Below are 23,465 nucleotides of genomic sequence, written 5' to 3'. Positions count from 1 at the left end.
TCAGAGGCTATACTCAACACCATTTACTGACAACTGCCAGGGGTTGTGACACTGCAGAAATCAATAGGAACTAGGAAAGCCTGGATAATGTTTGCCTTTGAGAATTGCATCCATTCCTAACTTTGTATAGAATCGGGATCAAAAATACTTTTTTTTTTTCCAAGTATGGAATTCAGAAGAAACACACATGGGGCTTTATTTATAAGTTCTCTTATTGCTGCTTATCTCTTACTTTTATAACTCTGTTTATCTTTTACTTAATGATTTTTAGTTACCTTTAAATCTTTCTGGTAAAGACAAGTAGAATTTTTTTTTTTTTTTTTTTTTTTTTTTACTTTAGCAGTACCACTGAGCCTAAAATTTAGGCTGGTCATCTGAATAATTCAACATGGTATCTGAGGGGAAAAAAATTCTGAGGATCACTTAGAAACCAATTTTGCCTTAAAAAAATAACCACTTTATGGGCAAAATTAAAGGAAGACACAAGCAATTAGATCTGCAGATGGCCACATAATAGAGCAGCTCTGGTAATTTCTGTGGGAGGACTGAATAGACAGTCTCTTTAGAGTGCTGACATCAGAACGATTCTCCTCTAAACTGTTTTTTTGTTTGTTGTTGTTGTTTTTTACTGTGATACTCTGTTCAATACTCAGTTTGCAATAAGAGTGTTTAAGCGTTAAACTTTGGTGTTCAGCTTGTTTCACAAGCTCACTTTCTGGGAAAAGATGGGACCTTAACTGACAGTTCTACAGCAAGCACAAAGAATGGTGGATGGATAGTTCCCAGAAAACAGAGTTGTCTCATCAAAAATGGACAGACACAAACAGCAAGCGTCCACCGGGTTTTGTGCCGACGAGCCAACGTTCGAGTCTAACCCGCTGGTTCCTTTCTCATCCTAGTGCTGCCTCCAGTGCTCGTGCCAAGACATAGTGAATATAACCCCCAGCTCAGCCTCCTGGCCAAGTTCCGCAGTGCCTCCCTCCACAGCGAGCCTCTCATGCCACACAATGCCACCTATCCCGACTCCTTCCAGCAGCCTCCGTGCCCTGCGTTCCCTCCCTCGCCTGGGCACGTGTTCTCACAGTCCCCGTGCACCGCCGGCTACCCTCACTCCCCAGGAAGCCCCTCCGAGCCAGAGAGCCCCTATCAACACTCAGGTCAGTAAAAGCTGCAGTCGGTCGGGGCGCCTGGGTGGCTCAGTCAGTTGAGCATCCGACTTCAGCTCAGGGTCACGATCTCGCGGTCCGTGGGTTCCGGCCCCGCGTCGGGCTCTGGGCTGATGTCTCGGAGCCTGGAGCCTGCTTCGGATTCTGTGTCTTCCTCTCTCTCTGCCCCTCCCCCATTGATGCTCTGTCTCTCTCTGTCTCAAAGACGAATAAATGTTAAAAAAAAATTAAAAAAAAAAAAAGCTGCAGTCGGTCTCCATAGACCCTGACCCAACACAGTTATTCACGGTGGGGCCGTCATCATCATAATCACTGGCTACTGATGTTCATATGGAGCTTTACAGTTTGTGTGGCAATCTCCTGTGGGCCACTAGACCCTGCCCCTTCTAAGATCAGGGCCATTTGGGAGCATTTGTTCTGGAGCTACAACATCTCTTTGCTCTCATTTCTGGTTCTAATCCTCTGGGAACGCTCAGAAACGAAATGGCTTTTTTTTAAAGGTCGCAGAATTGAGATAATAAAATACTTCGCTGACTGAAGCAGGAAGACTTGGCCTGAGGGCAAGAAATGTGAGGGGTCCATGCTTGGCCTTTTCTTTGCATAACTTCACCGGGGCAGTGTCAGGCCTCACCTCACCAGCGTGTCCTCCCTTTGTGTTGTGTGAAGCTAGCACAGCATGTTGAAGACAGACTCACTCAGTAAACATTTGCTGAACTGAAGAAGCCTACGTAAGGGAGAGGGGGTGTGCATGCCCTGGGCAAAAGAGGGAATCAAGCACGTTGTCATAATTGCACATGCTAAGTGGGTCTAAGTTAGATAATGATGAAGAGGTTTACTGCACCTCATGAGTGTGAGGTAGATCATATCCCGAGGAACAAGTTCTTAAAGGCATGAATAGATTCATTTGGTGCTAGATGTTACGATCTGCCTCATTCATTTGTTCATGTATTCATTTATTTAAGAGAGATTTATTGAACTTGTATTACACAAATCATTGCTTAGGGAGCCGAAAGGAGAATTAAAAGATCGGTAAAAATTGTCCCTATCCTCACAGAACTTATAAAATGTGGGAAGACAGGAAAGGAGTTGCCCTGCCTTTCTGAGTTATTCAGTTCTTCCTTTTGCCCCCTCAACAATACAGCTACTATTTTCATATACGTTTACTATTTCATTTAACACACTACATTGTATAATTCCTTCTGGGTCTATTTCCCCCATTCAACTGTCAGTCATCTTTCATATGTGTAGCACAGGCGCTAAAACACAGTAGTCGCTCATTCGTTGGTTACAGAGTAAATGAACCACCACACAGGCATTTGGAACACAGGGCTAGTGCTCAGGGTTATAGATATAGATGTTATTGAGTCAGTAAGTAATTACTGAGCGCCTAAAAAGTGCCAGGCACTGTGCTACTGCTACAGGTACGATGATGATTGATTATGACTGTAGTCTCTGATTTTTAAGAGGTAATGGCTGTTGAGAACAATCATGGTCTCAGTAATGCCTGGGCGAGTAACTATAAGGACTTGAACTAAGGGAGGTATATGGGGATGGAAAGAAGACAATGTATTTGAGGATGTGGACTCAGTAGGGCTTGATGTGGGGTGAGACCCTGGGAGGAAGCTCAGGGGTCATCCACACAGACTGGAAGGAGATGGCTGCTGTCTTACAAGAGGCTGGATTCACAGAGAAAGAGACACAACAGGAAGAGAAGTCATTTGGGGACAGAGCCATGGTTAAGAGAAAGGAGGATAATTATGTCACCAACACGTATTTACATAAAATGTATCTGCACTGTAAAGATTGCCTGCACTGACATTGTCTTCCTGAATCGGTGGGACTAGCAGGTTGATATTTTCCCTCTTCCTACCCATGAAAGATGGACCTCAGCACCTTTGCAGAAGCTGCTTAGTTTTTAGGGAGGGAATGGCTCTTTTCATTTCGGAGAAAACAATTCTTTTCTGAATGATTAACAGCAAAATGCAACCTGAATAACAGATCCACAGATAAGTGAGACTAAAAGGAAATCTTGAAATTCACTGGTTCAGTCCCTTAATTTTTTTTTATACCAGCTTTATGGAGATATAGTTCATACATCTATCATGGAGATAGAGTTCACACACTTAAAATGTAGCACTTAATGGTTTTTCATCTTAATTTTTTAAAACTGTGGTAAAATATATATCACATAAAATTTACCATCTTAACCATTTTTAAGTGTGCAATGTCGTGGCATTAAGCACATTCAGAGTTGTGTGCTACCATTACCAGTGTCTATTTCCGTAATTTTTTCATCGACCTGACAGGAAATTTGTATCCGTTAAGCAGTAGCTCCCGATTCTCTTCCTCTTCCTTCCTCCAGCCCCTGGTAACTTTCAACCCACTTCTTATCTTGATGAATTTGCTTATTCTAGGTACCTCACAGAAGTGGAATCATATGATGTCTGCCTTATTTCAGTTAGCATAGTGTTTTCATAGTTTAGGTTGTATCCTGTGTCAGTTACTTCATTTTTGTGACAGCAGTATTCCATTGAATGGATATACCACATTAAAAAAAAAATCCATTTGTTGGTTGATGGATGTTTGGGTTATTTCCACCTTTTGGCTAGTGTGAGTGCTGCTGTATACACTGGCATGCAAGCATCTGCTTGAGTCCCTGCTTTCAGCTCCTTTGGGCATATGCCTACGAGTGGATATGGTGATAGGGTAACTATGTTCAACCTGTATTTTATAGATAGACCCAGTCAGGGACCTACAAAAGGGCCACCTTGCTTTATGACTTTTCCTATAAACAGGGTCAGCGTTTATTTTCTCACAAGGAAATGATTTATCCACGGTTGGACGATGTGGCGTGCACTGGGAACTGCCATCAGTGCCTGTAAACATACATGTCTTCATCTAGCCATTGACCTGCATGCAGACTCAGAGTTTCTGAGAAATCTGCATCTGTAACTAGAGTTTCACTGGCAATTTTATGCACACTTTAAGTGTGGGAACTACTGGAATGGACAAAATTCAATTCAACAAAGGCAGACTGAGTCAACTTTTCATGCCACTGCACTCCATCCACCCCTAACAAAACAAGACTATTCTGAACTGACATTAGGAATGTATACAGGAGGAATCAGTTATTCTGATGTTCTCACTGAAAGGTTCTTCCTCTGCTGCAGGAGTTTTTATTGTGTTGTGAATTAATTTCTGATAAGATATTATCTACTGAATGCACACCCATTTGCCTAACCCTGATCACTGTCCAATTATAGAACTGATATTTGGGGAGAAGAGCTCCTCTCAGCATGCCTTGGGGCACAGGTTATAATCAGGTTTCAACTGTTCTGCATTTGGGGGAGCAGATTTGGAACTATCTCAGAGAGAGACCATCTCTGTGGCCATTGTACAATCCATGGCAACAGAGGAATTGAAAATTAAGCTCACTTCAAAGAAGGTTTAGCTTTCTGCTTTGAAAGTCAGACAGCAGACTCTTCTGCCATTGCAAAAGCTAGGAGAATAGCTCCTAGCTTTGAAAATCTTATCCTACATTCGTCGGAACTTATAACTCATAGATAACCCCTAAGTGAGAGGGAAAACTAATCAGCCGTTTTGTGAGGATGTCTGGACAACCGATTTCTTCTATGTGACACTCACAATGTCCTGCAGAATAGCCTTATTATATTACTGCCCGTCTTTAGCAATAACGCTATCCACCAAGCCCTGAGTTTCACAGCAAGAAAGGTTGGATCTGTCTTTGTGTAGTTTATCAGTTTGACATTCCTCTGTTTTACTGCTTTCTTTTAGCTGACACACCACCCCCGCCTTATCATGCCACAGAAGCCCCAGGGACCCAGAATGGCCGACCTGTAGATGCCACAGCTGATAGTCATTTAGTGCTGTCAGTGCCTAATGGAGGTAAATTTGCAGATGAACAGCTAAATGTAGCTGTTTTCCAATTACCTATTACCCCACAACAAAACAAATCCAAAAACAAAATGAAATGTGCTAGCCTGCTATTTCACATGTGTTTTAAGGGGCAGAAACGATGGCTGTGCATTTTAACTTTGGCATTCCTCAATACCGTAGAGTGAATGTTTGTTTATCAGCCCGGTAACTAGAGTAAGTTAATTTTTTATTTTAACCTAACATTTAGATGTTTGTAGTTCTGAATGTTGAGCACAGGAAGTGGTATTTAAGTTAGCAATTTTGCTCCAGTTGTGTTTATACTATAGTTTTGTCATGGGGTCTTTGATTTGGCTTAGAGGGGTGCCCTTACAAATATATGTAAATATGTAAATAGGGTTTTGGCAGGATTTTATCTGTTTCCTATAATGAGCTGGATAAACGTTGCTCAATTTTCACGTTCACATAAACCACATGGCGATCTTCTGTAAGTGCAGGTTTTGATTCTGTAAATCCGGGGTGGCATCCAAGAACCGGCATTCCTAGCAAGCTCCCAGGCAATGCACAAGCTGTAGTTCCAGGAACCACACTGGGTGGAGAGGGTGTAAGGGAGCTTAGCGTTTAAAGTCGGCCAGGGTGAAGTCTTCTATAAGTAAAGGCCCTTATGTAAATCAGATAATAACCCCCTAATGTATGTTTCAAAAATTTATGTTTTAGTGCATATAGGAACACACTGTAAATATAAGACTGACTAGGATATTCAAAGAGAAGAGAGATAATATAACCACTAAAAACGGTGGAGAAAGTGGCAAAGGATTAGCACTCTGAACTGTGGTTGGTTACTGGCAACTTAATTAGCTTTGAAAAGCTTGGCATAACATTCTTGGATTTCCTAATGAAACATACAGCTGTCTTTAAAATAGTTTATGCCATAAATAACTAAGTACTCCATATGTACACATCAGAGAATGTGAGTCTATATAGAAGTTTTTTTTTTCTTTCTTCAGTAATTTAAATTCCTACCTAGAGTTTTGATTCAGCTTTTATTATATCCAAATTATTATTTTTCATTTTTAGTTTGTTAGGAAATGATACTCTTGTCACAGGGACTCAGTTTGGTACAGTGACAGTAATATGCTATCATTCACACATAAAGAGGAGGTAACCTGCCACCATCCTTGGAGCTGTCTCCTTTAGGGGCGATGGAATTGACATTGATCTGTTCATATTGTTGTTTGTCAGGCCCCCTCAATACTTATAAATATGATTACAAATGCTCTAACCATGGGAGAGTCACAAGGACTGTGGCCTCTGTGCCACATGTGTTAACTAGATGAGCTAACTACAATAGCTTCTGTCAAGTGACAGGTTTGTAAAGATCACAAAGAGCATCCTTGTCTCGCAGCCACCTTTCTGGTTGACAGCATTAATGTAAGTTTCCAGGTGGAATCGTGAGATGGGAAGCCAGGCATGACAGTGGTGATGTGCTCTCTCGTTCTTTTTCTTGCAGACTTTCGACCAGTTTGCTACGAGGAACCACAGCACTGGTGCTCTGTTGCGTACTATGAACTGAACAACCGAGTTGGGGAGACGTTCCAGGCCTCCTCCCGAAGCGTGCTTATAGATGGATTCACAGACCCTTCAAATAACAGGAACAGATTCTGTCTTGGACTTCTTTCTAACGTAAACAGAAACTCAACAATAGAAAACACCAGGAGACACATAGGAAAGGGTAAAAGCAAATATGTAATTCCTATATTCTTCTGAGCTAAAACATGGGACAGGAACAAGCCACATACTGGCCACATAATCTAGCAGGTTGGTCCTAGGCTGTTGAGCTGGGAGAAAACAGCTAGGCTTTCAGGGTCTTAGTCTCTCTACTTCTAGGGTCAGCACAGCATCTTTTGGAGAGTGGCATAGGTTAAATATTATGAAGACAAACAAGATGGTAAATATGAAGAAGGCAGGATGAAATTATTGAAGGGAAGTATCATGAATTATTTTCAAATTGCCTAAAGATGCAAAATAAGAGGAATTCTGGCTTGGTGATTTTATATATCAGGTAAAGTGACCTTTGGAGACTTAGAAGCGAGGTAGTGAAAATCACGACCTGTTTATGTTTGGGAACCTTTGGCAGCGATTGGCGTTCTCCTGTGGTCAGGCATTGTTATGAAGCAGATGGGCACAGGCTTCACTGGGGTCTGGCCAGTGGTGCTTTGAAGCCTGTCTCATAGCCATGATCCACGGTAGCAAATCCTACCCGAGTGTGAGGCCTGGTTGCAGATCTTTAAATCATTTTCTTTATATTAGAATAGTTGGTAGCGTTTAATACCTGGTTGTCCACTGTCATGTCGGACTACTGTGGATTCATAGGCATACAGAACATTTAGAGTCATTTTACCTTTTCTCTCTCCCTCCAGCCCTTAGACCACTTCAGCAAGGTAGCCACAAGCCTTTTCTTTCAGATTTCCAGAGGAGATTGATTATTGTACTCGATGATCATTCTAAATATTCTTTCTAACATACCCCCTAAATTTCTTCTGTCATAGAAAACCTACATGCCGTTGATTAGAAACAGGTTGAATTTATTCATTGATGTTGACTCTCATGGTGATATTTATGTTTGTTTATATCCTGTATTTTTCCATAGTGGCTTTGAGGTGGCATAAGGGAAAACTTCGCAGTGAAATGATAAATGAAAAATAGAAAATCAGAAACTGGGGGCTGAGGGTGGCAGGGAAGGAGAATATAGCTAACGGTGACCACTGTAATTGTGATTAAAATTTTGCTCTAGGTTTCCTAACAGGGAGGTCAAAACAAGGAAACACAACTGTACTGTAATTTTTATCATAAAGGAAGAAGCATAGCCATTCTTTCCCTTTGACTAAATTCTTAAATAAATTTGTCAGGTACTGCGGTTTTACTTTCAAATGATTTTTATAAGAATCTCCAAGTGAAATCGAGAGGCAGAACATTAAAACATTGTGGAGCTGTGTGCTGAGGGGCTTTGCACATTGGTCTGTGTATTAGACTTCAGACTTATGCTGCTGCCACTTGATCCAAAGATAGACTTCAGATATTAAAGGAGTGTTGTATACCTTCTGGGAGCCCTTCCGAAAGTAGCTTGCTTAAGGTGCTGCTGCTGCAGACATGGAGAGTTGAGGTTCTGCATTATTGCCTGAGAGCTAATCCCCAGGTTAAGAAGCCATAGGAAAAAAGAGCTAGGATGGATGGATGGCCTTTTACGGAAGCCAGAGAGTCTGTCTAAGTGCTGATTGGCTGGAAAGGCTAGGATGGATGGCCTTTTATGGAAGCCATAAAGTCTGTGTAAGTGCTGATTGGATGGAAGGGCACTCCACCCTCATGTGGTCTCCAATGCAGAGTCAGAGTCTTCTCAGAAAGCTGTTTGGAAGTGCTTTAATGTGGGAAAAAAACCCACCTTTTTTTAGAGGAGTTAATAAGTCATATCATAAAGCATGGCACACACACAAAGTTGTCTTAGAATTTAAAAAAAAATTTTTAACATTTATTTATTTTTGAGAAAGAGAGAGAGAGAGAACCAGAGCATGATTCAGGGAGGGGCTGAGAGGGAGACACAGAATCTGAAGCAGGCTCCAGGCTCTGAGCTGTCAGCACAGAGCCTGACACGGGACTCAAGCCCATGAGCTGTGAGATCATGACCCGAGCCAAAGTCGGACGCTTAACTGACTGAGCCACCCAGGTGCCCCAGAATATTTTTAAAGGAAGAGCTATCAGTCTTCTATGAGGTCAAGGGACTGTTTCTCAGGTGCTCCCTTGGATTATTTGTTTCTGAGCAGCAGGCTTCCTGGAGCACCAGCCCGAATAAATTTGGAGCAAAATGCCCACCTAGATTAGTGAATAAGTTAACTTTTTCTATGGAGTTAATTAATAGAGACACTTAGATTTCAGAGATAGGCATTCATCTCACAAATATTTGTTGAGCATCTGTTCATAGCCAGATTATTCCATCATTAGGGATGTAATAGTTGTAAACAAAACAAAAACAGAAAATCCTGCTTTCATGGGTTACCTATTATAACTAAGGAAAGACAGAGAAGAAATAATGGTATGTTTAATGATTAGAGAAAAACACAGGAGAGGAAGAAAATGGGGAGAGCATGTTTTAATGCAGAGTGGGGTAGCCAGGGAAGACTTTCCTAACAAGGTGACATTTGAACAGAAAGGGAAAGAGGGAATTAGCTACATGGAGGGGGAACTTCCGAAGCAGAGGGAACAGCAGGGGCAAAGGCCCTGAAGCCTACCTGGTATATTGTAAGGAACATCAGGGAAGCCACGGTGAGTGGGCCAAGATGAGTAGTAAGGGAATGGGGAATCTTTGAAGAGGAGGAGGGGAAAGGACCAGGTGGCAGTGACCTTGAGGCCATTTTAAGTGCTTTAGCTTTGACTCTGCATAAAATAGAAAGATAGATTTAAGTCGAGATCTGAATTTTCACCTGATCCCCTGGCTATTATAATAAAATTAAACTGTTAGTAGGGGAAGGGTGAAAGGTTTAAAAAACACACGTGAAAGAGAAGCCTGAAAGGTATATAGCAAATGTTAGCTTTGATTGTAGCTGAGTTTTAGTCTCTGCATCTCTGTATTTTCTAAATTTTCTCTAGTGGGCTTTCCTGATCGTGGAAGGATGTGGCGGGAAGGGGGTGTGGGGGGAGGTGGGATGTGGCATGTAAGGGCATGCCAGGATTGCTGCAGTAGTGTGGCCCAGCCCGGCAGAGTGGCTGAGTGTGAGTACTGACGTGGGCCATTCAGTGTCGGCCAAACAGGTGTGATGAACCTGTTTGTTCATCATAACGTCCAAAGAGACTTCCAGTCTTCAAATACGGATTTGGGGGACTGACGTTGCTACCAGCCCAGAGATGGCTTTGTGTGGATTAGAAGCCCCTTTCTCAAGAGCAGCTACTGCCATCTTCTGGAGTAGCTTTATAACAGTTACCTAGATCTTAAAAGGCTATGAGACACACCCTGGATTGTGGAGTGCACAGCTGCAGGCACAGTCCAATGGAGGGCCTATCCTCTGAGCCAAAGCCCTAGCGTGGATCTGGAAATCTGTGTTCTTATATTATTATTTTCTGATCATACATTAAAACATTTTGTTTTATTTTGGAAAATTCCAAACATATACAAAAGTGGACAGATCGTGTGGTGAATATTCATAGCACCATCTCTAGCTTCAATAATGATTCGCATTCTGTGCATTTTTTCTTCTACCCCTCCACGATAGTTTTGCAAGAGTATTCAAAAAAATTTTTAGTATTTATTCGTTTTTGAGAAAGCATGAGCAGGGGGCGGGGTGCAGAGAGAGAGGGACAGAGGATCCAAAGAGGGCTCTGTGCTGACGACAGCAAGCCTGATGCAGGGCTCAGACTCAGGAACTGTGAGATCATGACCTGAACCAAAGTCAGACACTCAATCTACTGAGCCACCCAGGCACCCCTTGCAAGAGTATTTTAAAATAAATCTCAGATTTCATATCCTTTCTCCATAGATTTGAGTATATATATGCATATATATATGTATGCATATATATGCATATACATATTTATGTATATACATATGTGTATGTATATACATATGTGTATATACGTGTGTATATACATGTGTATATACATATATATCTATATAAGGGGTTTCTAAAAGTACCATTATTACACCCAGAAATATGCACTTTCTTAAAGCTCCAGATGATTCTGATATTCAGCTAGGTTGCTAAAATGGTGTGCAGACGAGAGGGTAACAAAGGCAAGGGGATGATCAATTACAAAACCAAGGGAACCTTCTCACCAACCTACGCACCTTCCTCTCAGTCTTACCTGTTATTTCCCTGTCACTCAAGACTATGGAAGAAGACCAAAAGGGAACACTCTTGCAGTCTGACTTAGCAGACCCAAATCAAACCCAAGGTGTCTCTCTCTGGTCCTAAGTAACCACGACACAGGACTCCACACTCCCTCATCTCCTAAATTGTGGGTGGCAGTCACACAGAAGTGGGAAACTCAGATAAAGAGAGATGCAGCCCAAGAGAAAATGCTGGAAGAGCTTGCCTGGGGAGCACATTGCCTGGGTCCTCTTTGTCATCTCAGGATGCATTTTCTTTGGGCATTTATCCTTTTTGCTCGCTGTTCTCTGTGGAGATTTTGAATCTAATACATGTGGTTTAAAGCCCCTGTTTTGGCCTATCAGGTGGATGCAAATAAAATGACTTGCCTACTTGACTTTTCCTTGGATGCCCCTCTCTAACCAAAACCCAGCCTCCTTCACACTGGCATTGAAATCCACCCTTGCCTGCTGCTCAGAGCTGACTCAAGCCTCCATGTGCTAATTCCCTGGGCTCTGGCCCCTTTTTGCTCAGGATGCTAAACTACCACCTGCCTGCCCAGGCTCTTCTCTGCTTCCCTTACTCTGGCAACTGGTGCTGTGGTTGCAGGTAATACTTTAACAGGATTGAAAATCATCCCCTAAATAAAGACCAGAGTCAGATAACAAAAAGTCCGATCTATTTTACTTAGTAGGTTCTGGGAAGATTATAAATTTGAAGGTCATTCAATTCAAATACATACTAAATACTTAGCAGTCTCCGCTGGCTCTTTCCCCACTGGTTTACCCTCTTCTGAGAAAACCACAACCACTCCAGAGGTAGGCCTTCCCCCCAGGGAGCTCACAGGGGCTGGTAAAGAAGTCTGCTTGTATTTGCCCCTGCCTCACCCCCATGTCCGTGCAGCCAGGTAACTGTGTCCCAGCCAGTTGGGACCTTCCTGCCTACTGTTCACGGCCTGGGCCATTGGTGCCAGATCCCAGGCTGTTCAGGGACTGTGAGAAGAGACATGAGAAAGAAAAGGGAGTGAGAGCTGAGAAAAAAGGAGAGGGGCCAGCCCGAGGTGGAGAGAAGGGGAACCCTGGCCTCAACATCAAATACTTTAGCTCTATGACTCCACATCCGTGTCTCCAGTGCTATGGCTGGAATGCGTAGTACTGAAAAACATTCTTTTCTAAAATTGTATTAAGGGAAAGGAGATGGGAAAAGGAAACAGTAAATATGATGGAAGGCAGTCACAGCTAATGCACAGTCACCTCAAGTGCTGCTTAGAACCTGACAGGCACTGAGCAGCTCGCTGCCTCCGTGATGTTTCCTCGGTGCACAGCTGTGCAGAACCCCCCAGGGTTCTCTAGATTATATCATTTAAAAATCTGTATTTGCAGTTTGAACAGATCCAAAGTACATCACTCTAGGTGTATTCTGGACCGTTTATATGAACACCTTGTGACTGCACAGCGATTGTGTTTACAATCACATTGACACCTAATGCTGGAGAATTGTGTTTCTGCTGAAAGGCTGGAAAAACCGTTCTGGTATTTAACATTCACTAGACTTGAACTTCTTCATTTCATCTAACCCCAGTCGCTTGCTATATATGCATTTATGTTAAGTCTTTAACCCAGATACTTGGAGGGAAAGAATCAGCTCAGCTTTAATTTGGAATAAAAATTAGCCTGGGAAGCACCAATCTCAGGATGCTGTCTTGCTTTGTTAAGTACAAGAATGTGAAGGAAAAAAAAAAAAAAGTACAAGAATGTGAGATAGAGTAGCATAAGCTGCATTTTTATTGTGAGTCTTTATATCTGAAAAAGGTGGCAAGGATTTCCTTGTTCCCAAGTAAAATATAGGCATTATTTCTGTGATCTATAATAGTAGGTGAAAAGTTAAAAAAAATTAATATTTATTTTTATTTTTGAGAGAGAAAGAGCAGGGAGAAGGGCAGAGAGAGAGGGAGACACAGAATCTGAAGCAGGTTCTAGGCTCGGAGCTGTCAGCACAGAGCCCGACGCGGGGCTTGAACTCACAAACCTGAGGCAAAGTCGGATGTTCAACCGACTGAGCAACCCAGCACCCTGAGAGCTTACTTTTAGAGTGAATAATGGGGCGCCTGGGTGTAAGCGTTCAACTTGGGCTCAGGTCATGATCTCACGGTTTGTGGTTTTGAGCCCTACCTCGGCCTCTGTGCTGACAGCTTAGAGCCTGGATCCTACTTCAGTTTCTGTGTCTCCCTCTGTCTCTGCCCCTCCCCTGCTCGTGCTCTGTCTCTCTCTCTCCCAAAAATGAGTAAACATTAAAAAATAAATAAAAAATAATAGAGTGGATAAGCATGAGCACGAGATCGAGAGTGACAAACGGAGGAGTACAGGAGAGTCTGCACAATCATTGTAAACGTGGGTTGCCATCCACTTTTAAATGGACTTGTGGGAAAAAACCCACAAGCATGGAGGTCACGCTTCATACTGTGGTTGTGGTGATATTAAAATTAATTTCGCAACAGACCGTCACACACCTTGACGTTGCAATGAGAAGGGGATGGTGTTAATCGTAAACTACTGGTACTGCTGCTTGAGGACGCCATTTTTACCTTGTAGGCGTGCATTTATACTATGTTGGGGGAGAGGTGTATGCCGAGTGTGTGAGTGACAGCAGCATCTTCGTGCAGAGCCGGAACTGCAACTATCAGCATGGCTTCCACCCGGCCACCGTCTGCAAGATCCCCAGTGGCTGCAGTCTCAAGATCTTCAACAACCAGCTCTTTGCTCAGCTGCTGGCTCAGTCAGTTCACCACGGATTTGAAGTCGTCTACGAGTTAACTAAGATGTGCACTATCCGGATGAGCTTTGTTAAGGTAAGGAGCACTTGCTTTCAGGTGTTAAGGTAGAAAATGAAAAACTAAATAAAACAAGCCAAAATGCATTCTTTGGGTGATGTGGGTAGCTCTCCAGCCAGTTCAAGTAGACAACAGGGTTTTTTGGGGCGTTTTTTGGAACTCTGTTCAGTTGTTTTTAGGAAGAGCTCCTCTATGAGTATCAACTCTCTTGTTTAGCAGCTACAAGAAAATTCTTAAACATGTTAGTTTTGGGGGCGCCTGGGTGGCTCAGTTGGTTGAGCGTCCCACTTTGGCTCAGGTCATGATCTCATCGTTTGTGGGTTTGAGCCCCGCGTCGGGCTCTGTGCTGACAGCTCAGGGCCTGGAGCCTGCTTTGGATTCTGTGTCTCCCTCTCTATCTCTGTCCCTACCCTGCTTGTGCTCTCTGTCTCTCAAAAAGTAAAAAAAACTTAAATAAATAAACATTTAAAAAATGATAGTTTTGAAAGAAGGACAAGTTAAGTTAGTTATCTGATTTTTTTTTTCATCTCTCAAATTGCTGCGCACTATTGTCTCTCAATAAATGTTGAATTTATCTGAATTAAGTAAACTAACTCTTAGGCCAACAGAGGAGATAATATTTATAACTAAGCTACAAAATAGGCAGTACTGGTTCTAATACAAGCTAGTGTACAATAAATTGCTATTATAAAAGCATAAACAAATTGGGATAGAAATATTATGGCGGGAATGATTAACTCAGAGAGAAGTAGATGTTCTGTGTATGAGTATTCTTTGAATGTTTCTTTTTTTTTTTTTTTTTTCAAGAGAACAAATCTACACCTTTATTTATTTACTTTTCAGTTAGTTTAAATCCTTGAGGGGTACAGCATCACACGGATTCTGTGGCCAATGGCTTTAGCAGGAAGGTTGCTTCGGAATTTGGCACGAACCATGCCACTGTTTCCATGAGCACGAGTTACTTTTCCCCAGATTACTCTAGTTTTATTCGGTTTGCCACCAGGAGTCACTGTGTTGTTCTTTGCTTTGTACACATAAGCACATCTCTTGCCTAGATAGAATTCAGTTTCATCTCGAGCATAAACACCTTCAATTTTAAGAAGAGCTGTGTGCTCCCTCTGGTTCCGGAGACCCCGCTTATAGCCAGCAAAAATGGCTTTGGACCACAGCCTTCCAGACATATTTGTCGTTTCAGGAGTCCTGTTCCCAGCAGGCCTCCACAGGTTCCAAGATGGCGGAAAGAGCTTTGAATGTTTCTTGAATTAGGTCTTACTCATGTTGTTGTGAAGGTTGGAGAACTGAGGAAGTTACTTCGTGGGAAGGAAACACAGCTGGGTTTGCACCCTGATGCCAAACACTCCAGTGTCACCACCTGCTCTTTCATCTTGTGCAGAGTACTGGTGAATAATTCTAATATTTCAAAATATGAGTGTGTTTATCACACTAACTGGGTATATGTGACATAGTTTTCACATTGTTGCATACCCATCCAAGAAATCAGTATGGTTTTTTCCAGGTTTTTTGTTTTTTTTTTAAATGTTTATTTATTTTGAGAGAGAGGGAGGGGCAGGAAGAGAGGGAGAGAGAGAATCCCAAGCAGGATCCTCACTGTCAGAGGAGAGCCCGACTCGGTGCTTGAACCCACAACCTGTGAGATCATGACCTGAGCCGAAATCAAGAGTGGGACACTTGACCTACTGGGCCACCCAGGTGTCCCATTTCAGGTGTTTTCAAAGTAAGATTTATTAATCCTTTAAAATTACCAGGAAAAATAGTTGTCCTATTTTTCTATAAATCTATTTTTATTGTATTTGTAATTTTAGTAATTATTTTAAAAAACAACAATCAAGAATATAGTTTGCAATGGAAAAAATGGATTTTTGAAATTATTTCTTTCATGATGACAAAGCAGTTTTATTCAAATTTACTGTTAAGTTTTAAAAGCATTTTATACTGTAAAACAATTAGCAAATACCTGGAAATCTTTTCAGATGTTCTGATGCTTTAGAGCCAGCAGAGGGCATTAAATCGCCATGAATGTACAGTCCATTTTACTCTTAGTTGTTTTTTCTGGGTCCATGTTTTTAAAATTAGGATGAAATGCCAGTACATCAGAGGTAATTATTTCACTGTAGTATAAGTTTGCACAGAAATCTGATTGTCCTAAGATCAGCTAGATGTATCTCATAAAGCTATACAATTCACAGAAAACAGGTAAGTAATATTGCAAATATAACAACAGATGACTAGGTTAAAAGAAATTTAAATGTGTAAGGAAAAAATGTGTAAGTATGTGAGGTGATGGATGTTAACTAAGTTTGTTGTGGTGATCATCTCGCAATATATGCATATATCCAATCATCATGTTGTACACCTAAAACTAACACAGTGTATATCAATTGTATGTCAACAAAACTGTGGGGGACGGATAATACAAATAAAAATAATGTAAAATACTTTGTTAGTAATTACATATTGATTATGTATTAATATGATAATATCAGATATATTGTGTTAAATAAAACACATTATTAAAATTTAAAAAATATAAGAAATTAAAGAGGACTAAACACTGGTAGCTACCAATGAGGGGTGATGGGCTGGATCGTCTTTAGCTCTGATTTTTACTGATTCTAGGACTCATCCAGTCAGTCAGTGAGATATTATTGAGCTCCTACCTTGTGCTGCAGCAGGCACTATTCTAGGCATTGGGATACATCAGTGATTACTCAAAATCTCTGTCCTCATGGAATCAACATTCCAGTAGGGAGAGACAGGCAATAAACCACAGCTATAATAAAGAACTTGAATGGAAAGAGAAACATAGAGCAGGGTATGGAGAATTGGGAGTACTCGAGTACGGGGAGTTTGCAAATTTTAAAACGGTGGGCAGAGTGGGCCTCATTGGGGACTTGAAGGAGATAAAGGAGTTAAATCATGCGGGTATCTGGAGGGGAAGCAGTAGACGCAGAGGGAAGGGCAAACCCTACAGCAAGAGCATGGCCTGACATTTGTAGGAACCAGGAGGCCAGAGTGCCTAGAGTGTGAGTGGGGAGCTGGGGGGTGAGATCAGAGCAGTGATAGGGAACCTGATCAGTGCTTTGGAAGCCACTGTAAGGATTTCACCTTTTACTCTAACAAGATGGGGAGCCCCTGAAGGGATTCGAGCAGAGGATTTCGTGATCTGACTTATATATTTAAAGGATCACTGTAGTTGCCGTGTGAATTGCAAATATCGTGTAAGCAAGAACAGAAGCAGAGAGACCAGCTAAGAGGCCATTGCACTGTTCAGTTGAGAGATGACCATCGCTCCCACTAGGAGTGTTATGGAAGAAGTTGTAAGAAGGGGAAGGATTCTGAGTTATGGAGGTGACTCTGTGTGAGTTCTGAGAAAGGAAGAGTTAGAAAGATGATCCCTCCACCCGGGACGGAGAAGATTTAGACACAAGATTAAGAGTTCAGTTTTAGTGAGAGAAACTTTGCACTGACACACATCCCGGTGAAAGTGCTGAACAGACAGTTAGAGGTATGAGTCAGGATTTAGGGAGAGAGGGCTGGGCTGCAGATATCAATGTAGGAATTGTCAGCATATGCACGGTATCTGTCCGTGAGCCCGAGTGGAATTGCCAGTTGTTTGAGTTTAACCGAGAAGATCAGGGGTCCTAGGACAGGGCCCTGGGACACTTCCACCTTAAAAGAGGAAGAACCAGCAAAGAAAACTGAGAAAGATTAACCAATGTAGAAGTAAAACCAAGAAAGTAAGGTGCTCTTTAAACCAAAAGAAGAAAGTATATTGAGGAGGAGAGAGGACAAACCAAATCACATGCTGCCCAAGTGACATGAAGACTGAGAGCTGGTCATTAATTTTAGCATGTAAAGGGTTTTTTTAATCTTTTTTTTTCCATGTTTATTAATTTATTTTGAGAGACAGAAAAAGAGTGAGCTGGGGAGGGGCAGAGAGGCTCCAAGCTGTCAGCACAGAGCCTGATGCAGGGCTTGATCCCACGACTGTGAGATCATGACCTGAGCCACAATCAAGAGTCAGACACTTAACTGACTGAGCCAACCACGTGCCCCATTTTTTTTTAAATCTTAACAGGAATAGTTTTGTTGAAGGCTGGGGTTGAAATGCTGATCAGAATGGAATTAAGAGAGAACGGAAGGAGAGGAATTGATACAGCAAGTTCAGACAGCTCGAAAGGGGGTCAAAGGCATAGGGCAGTAAGTGGTGGGAGTGGTTAGGGCCAAGAGAAGTATGTTGAAGATGGGAGATATTTCATCATATTCCTATGTTGATAGGAATGATCCAGCAGAAAACAAAATATAGGAGAGAATGGGGAGATTTCCTGGAATGATGTCTTTGGGAAGGCATTTGAGTCTTCTGCACAACTGGATGGACTGGCTTATTTGGAAACCCAGATAATCTGTGGTGAGAGGTAGAAAGGCTGAGTATGTTCGTGCAAGTGCTGTGGAAACCCTTCGGATTGCTTCATTCTGGTTAAAATAAGAAAGAAGATAGTCATTCTCAAGTAGACGGGGGAGTAGGTATTAGAGGTTGTAGGAAAAAGGACAAGAGTGAGCAGTCATTTGGGGTGTGGGAGGTAGTGGGAGAGCACAGGGACTGGGGGAATGTCATTTGATTGCCAGGTGGCATCACAGGGGCACTTGAGGCTTGTGGTCTCGAATGTAAAGTGTGATCAGGCAGCATGGTTTTGTTGAAATCCAAGTTTTTTTAAACTACAGATAATCACTGTTCCCAATAAAAGTAATTTGTGATCTCTCTTCATTTTTAAAAAATAACTTTTTACTGGTATATAACATCTAGAGAAAAAATACACAAATTTATTTTTTCTTTATTTTTACTATCTTTCCTACGAATGGTAATAAGTGGGAAATTGCCAAAAAGTGAGCCAAAAAAGAGAGAGAGGAGAAACAGGCTTTTTAACCAACCCTTGAATCATCAAGAACACCTTCAGTTCTCTCTTTACAGTTTTCAGATCCAGTCACTGGTCTGCAGTGAGCATCTGTTTTGTGCAAAACACTGTGTTCAGCAGTAAGGGGTGGAACATAAGGTCAGGCTCCTTCCCTTGTGGAAGAGAAAATGATTTGCCGGTGTTTCTGACGTGACTAGAGACCAGACCATCTCTAGGTCTGTGTATTTAGTTGTGAGCCTAGAGGCGATCTTTGATTTGGACTCATCTTAGGGTGTCTGGTTGATGCAGAAGTTGTTCTGTACTTACAGGAAGGTCGAGCGCACATTCTCTCAGGTGTCAGGAGCGGCTCTGGTGTGTGGGCTCTGTGTGCACTGAGGCCTGTCTGTCTCACACCTCTGCAGGCTGACCATAAAGTCTGGCACCGTTACTCTTGGCTCTATTTTTTTTTTAATATAATTTATTGTCAAGTTGGCTAACATACAGTGTATAAAATGTGCTCTTGGCTTGGGGAATAGATTCCTGTGATTCATCACTTCCATGCAGCATCCAGTGCTCATCCCAGCAGGTGCCCTCCTCAATGCCCATCACCCATTTTCCCCTCTCTACAGCACCCCCCATGAACCCTCAGTTTGTTCTCTGTATTTAACTGTCTCTTATGGTTTGTGTCCCTCACTCTCTGTAACTATTTTTTCCCCTTCCCTTCCCCCATGGTCTTCTGTTAAGTTTCTCAAGTTTCATATATGAGTGAAAACATATGATATGAAAACATATGCCTTTCTCTGACTGACTTATTTCACTTAGCATGATACCCTCCAGTTCCATCCACATTGCTGCAAATGGCAGGATTTCATTCTTTCTCATTGTCAAATAGTATTCCATTGTATATATAAACCACATCTTCTTTATCCATTCGTCAGTCGATGGATATTTGGGCTCTTTCCATAATTTGGCTATTGTTGAAAGTGCTGCTATAAACATTGGGGGTACAAGTGCCTCTATGAATCAGCATTCCTGTATCCTTTGGATAAATTCCTAGTAGTGCTAGTGCTGGGTCATAGGGTAGTTCTATTTTTAAGTTTTTGAGGAACCTCCACACTGTTTTCCAGAGCGGCTGCACCAGTTTGCATTCCCACCAACAGTACATGAGGGTTTCCATTTCTCCACATCCTCACTCTTGGCTCTCTTCTTGCTTTACAGGGCTGGGGAGCTGAGTATCATCGCCAAGATGTCACGAGCACCCCCTGCTGGATTGAGATTCATCTTCATGGACCACTGCAGTGGTTGGACAAAGTTCTGACTCAGATGGGCTCTCCACATAACCCGATCTCTTCGGTGTCTTAACAGTTAGTCATGACTTTGTCGACATTTCTAGAGCATAGATGCTATTGCAGGCAGTGGCTTACGTCATTTCAGATTTGCAACTAACTCAAGTTTCCAAGTACATATGTAAATACATATAATATATACTATTCATATTTTTTATCACCAATTGTTTTGTGCTTTCTAGTTAAACCTGATGCCAGTACAACATGATTAGAAAAGCAGGTTTTTCGTGCCTATGCTATAATAATAGGAAGCAGCTTCTTTTGTGGGCTGGCCGGTAACAAATGAAGGCAACTGTGTCAATAGTATTTGAAAAGTGCTGGCAGAATAAAAGGCAGCTTTAGTCAGCTGTGTCATTATAAGGCATGTTGGGTGGCCTACCAGAAAAATATCAAAACTGTTTATATATTAAGAGTCAGGGTACTAGCAGCACTAGAGAAATAACACTTTCAGACAAAAGAAAGCAGTCAAACCCGTATAATTTAAACAATCTCACTTTTAGTGTTATCGGCAAGGAAAAAAAAAAAAAAAAAACAGACCAAGCTTGTAAACCAGTTATGTAAGATAAATCACATAAATTATTTTATTTCTCAAGTTGAAATACCTATAGCTGGATGATTGTGCTGATATTAATGGTACATTTGAAACAAATTTAAACTGTGATTGGAAAAGAAACTGTGAAGCTGGGAGCCACGTTGCCTCATAATCTACCACTGAAAAAAATCCAGAATGAGTCTATTGCATGGAAAGGTTAATATGAAAATAGCAAGAATTGAGCATTATTCCCAAACTGCAAAACAAGACCAGAACTTAGTCCAAGGAGGCACTCAGCCAGGGAGGCACTTGCTCTCCATGTAGGGAATCGGGTCCCTGAATTTTCCTGGTTTCTCAAGTCAGGCAGCCTGGCCGCCTTTGGAGTCCACACAGTGAGCTAGAGGACCATGTGTGCAAATCCTGAGTGGAGAAGAAGCAGTAAAATAAGAGGGTTGGACAAAAGCATCCTCTGTTTACTCACACCTTCTCATATTCCCATTAAAAGGCTCATGGCGAGGGCAGTCCTTTTGCCGCATTTTCCCTACACGTTGGCAGATACTATTTACAGATGACTAAAACAGTGGTGAAGCCTTTGAGAAAATCTGGACACATTGCTGGGATGAAGTTTATGAGTTATTTAACTTAGTGTCTCGATCTGCTGGTCACATCTGGTAGCCTCTTACAAAGCTGAAACCTCATACCTGGAAATAACTTCACAAATAGAATGATAACTTCATAATCCTTATAATCTCTGGGGAACAGCGGTACCGAAGAGTGGGACACTTAAAATATATATATGGTATTAAAAGCCCATTCTTAGTTACTCTTGGATGGTAAAGAGAGGAAAATTCCCCACATTTCTAGGTACTTTCATATATATATATATATATATATATATATATATATATATATATATACACAATTCCCACCCACTAAACACTGCACTGCTTCGAAAAATATTTCACACCCTCTTAAAAATGTATAATTTAAGAAGGTAATTATGCTTGTAACAGACGGTACTTCAGTAATCCAAGAGGCTTCTTCATTTATACATTCTATCTCAAGTCTTTTTAGCATTAGCACACAGTAGTTGCTTATCATTAAATTGTATTCAAGGTAGAAATGATCCTGTGAAGAAGATACGAGTGAGTTCCTACTGTCACCTCTTGTAAGCACTAGTGTTATCTAATAGAAACTTTCATATATGCAACAGAAAATAGTACATTCTACGTTAAAATTAGGTGGTCCATTTAGTGTTTAGAAAACCCTGTAGTTCATTGGTTCATCACCTATGTATTGTGCACCTGTATGTGCTGGGTACAGTGTTAGGTACTGTGGAATCCAGTGTAAACCAGAGACAGCCCCAGACTCTGGAGCTGAGAGTCTATTAGGAAACCTGTGTAGACATCTTCATGTATTTTCACTTTTAAAACAAAACAAAACCTGCGATCGTTTTTTTTTTTCTTTTTGCTTAAAAAAAAATACAACTGATGATTGCTTAATTGTCTCTATTTTGAAACTTACTTTCCTTCTCTTCTGAGCAATCAGGTAAGGGGTGAAGTCTTCCTGGGATAAATGCTACTTTTCTTCAGTGCTTCGAAGTTGTTTGTTTTCTCTTACTTCCCTATTTTCCAGTTTTCCCCCATTTCTTTCCTTAGAAGAGGCATTAATATGGTGAGTCTTCCTCATATGAGTACTGTGCCATGAGATTTTGGTACACGTGGATTTTGCTCCAGACATTTAACATAACTTTCTTGATCTCTTCACAAGTGCTCAAACTCATCCTCTGGTAACCTTATACCTTTGCAGAATTAATCGTAACCGGTTGCTTATAAGTTACATTAAAAACAAATAAACAAACCTGGATTTTCATGCAGCTTTGGGAAACCAGGATGAAATACTCCACAGAGCCTGTGTTATTCCTTTGAAGAAAACACTTGATTAAAGTGGTACATTTGCATCATCACCAGTCATGTCTCACCAAGAGCCCCTATTAGGATGCGAGTGAAATGCAGAAGAGTTAACCCTTCAGTCGCTCTGACAGTCACATTCTCATTGGCCTTTTAATGTTTCTGTTGGCAACAGTTAGCCAAACTTGTAATGCATCGTTTGCTTTCAGACTTCCACGTTTGCTATTTAGCATTTGTTCCTTGAGATGGACAATCCAGAAAAAATTTAAGAGCATTCTTTCAGAGGATAACTCGCAAAGTGGACATGCTAAGCCATTTTAAGACGTAGCAATGCCAAACATATTTAAGGTTGCCATGGACAAGGGTCGTGCAATAGAGAACAACAACGATGTGGCCTGCTCTTAAGACCCAGAACATTTGTTGTGTTGTTCAAGCCCATTGTTTTTGGGTTTTTTTTTTTTCCTGTTAAAAAATTGAGATGTGAGAAGTTTGTTTTAGTTAGATGATATTTTACTATATGCCAGTGCTTTGGAAGTATAAAGATAACCACTTTTCAACATATTTACCTTTTTTTTTTTTTTAACACTCTGTATAAATCATGAAAAGTTGAACAACAACCTAGCACTGGCACTCAGAATCCCCTTTTCATTGTCTTCTAAGGGATTAGTAGCAACAACAAAAGTTTCTTATAAATATCACCTGCTAGACTTTAAGCACCTGCTTAACTTTAAATGTGTCCCTGATACTTGGCATATATATTCAACAACTAAAGAAAAAAATAATATGCATTCCAAATTTGTCTTCCCCGTTATGATCTAGCAGTTGAACTGTATGACAAGACTAGGGGATCCTGGCATAATCTATATTAAGTTCAAATTAATGTAACACAAACCAACAAAAAAAGGAACTATTTCTATTTAAGTAATGCTTTTGATCATAATATCTAGGCTCCAGTTATCCTTCAAATGCACACTTATACTGTTACCTGATTGTTTATAATAAACACTACTGTACCTATA

General features: G+C 41.3%; 2 protein-coding genes across 4 annotated transcripts in view; one reads left to right on the top strand and one right to left on the bottom strand.

Annotated features, from left to right (window-relative positions):
- Nucleotides 1-23,465, top strand: part of SMAD9 (SMAD family member 9) — a 30,004-nt gene extending 6,539 nt beyond the window's left edge. Inside the window, exons 2-6 of one of the 3 annotated variants that reach the window (XR_006711498.1) lie at nucleotides 900-1,157; nucleotides 4,962-5,072; nucleotides 6,571-6,792; nucleotides 13,578-13,763; nucleotides 19,877-19,987. Coding sequence is in view for 2 of the 3 variants with exons in the window: in XM_045474192.1 (XP_045330148.1) it covers nucleotides 900-1,157; nucleotides 4,962-5,072; nucleotides 6,571-6,792; nucleotides 13,507-13,763; nucleotides 19,877-20,020 (992 nt within the window). In the remaining variant the exon portion in view is untranslated. Of the gene's footprint in view, nucleotides 1-899; nucleotides 1,158-4,961; nucleotides 5,073-6,570; nucleotides 6,793-13,506; nucleotides 13,764-19,876 lie in introns of all 3 variants that reach the window. The other 2 variants (XM_045474192.1, XM_045474200.1) reach the window with 2 other exon arrangements.
- On the bottom strand, nucleotides 14,556-14,997 carry LOC123596052 (60S ribosomal protein L35a). Its single transcript, XM_045474216.1, has one exon. It carries the CDS (start codon nucleotides 14,924-14,926, stop codon nucleotides 14,594-14,596), a length of 333 nt encoding a protein of 110 aa, XP_045330172.1. The 5' UTR covers nucleotides 14,927-14,997; the 3' UTR covers nucleotides 14,556-14,593.

This window comes from Leopardus geoffroyi, chromosome A1 (assembly GCF_018350155.1).
Source record: "Leopardus geoffroyi isolate Oge1 chromosome A1, O.geoffroyi_Oge1_pat1.0, whole genome shotgun sequence".
In the NCBI taxonomy this organism is placed as follows: domain Eukaryota; kingdom Metazoa; phylum Chordata; class Mammalia; order Carnivora; family Felidae; genus Leopardus; species Leopardus geoffroyi.
The sequence above is the reverse complement of the archived record's forward strand: the minus strand, read 5'-3'. Positions and strand labels throughout refer to the sequence as shown.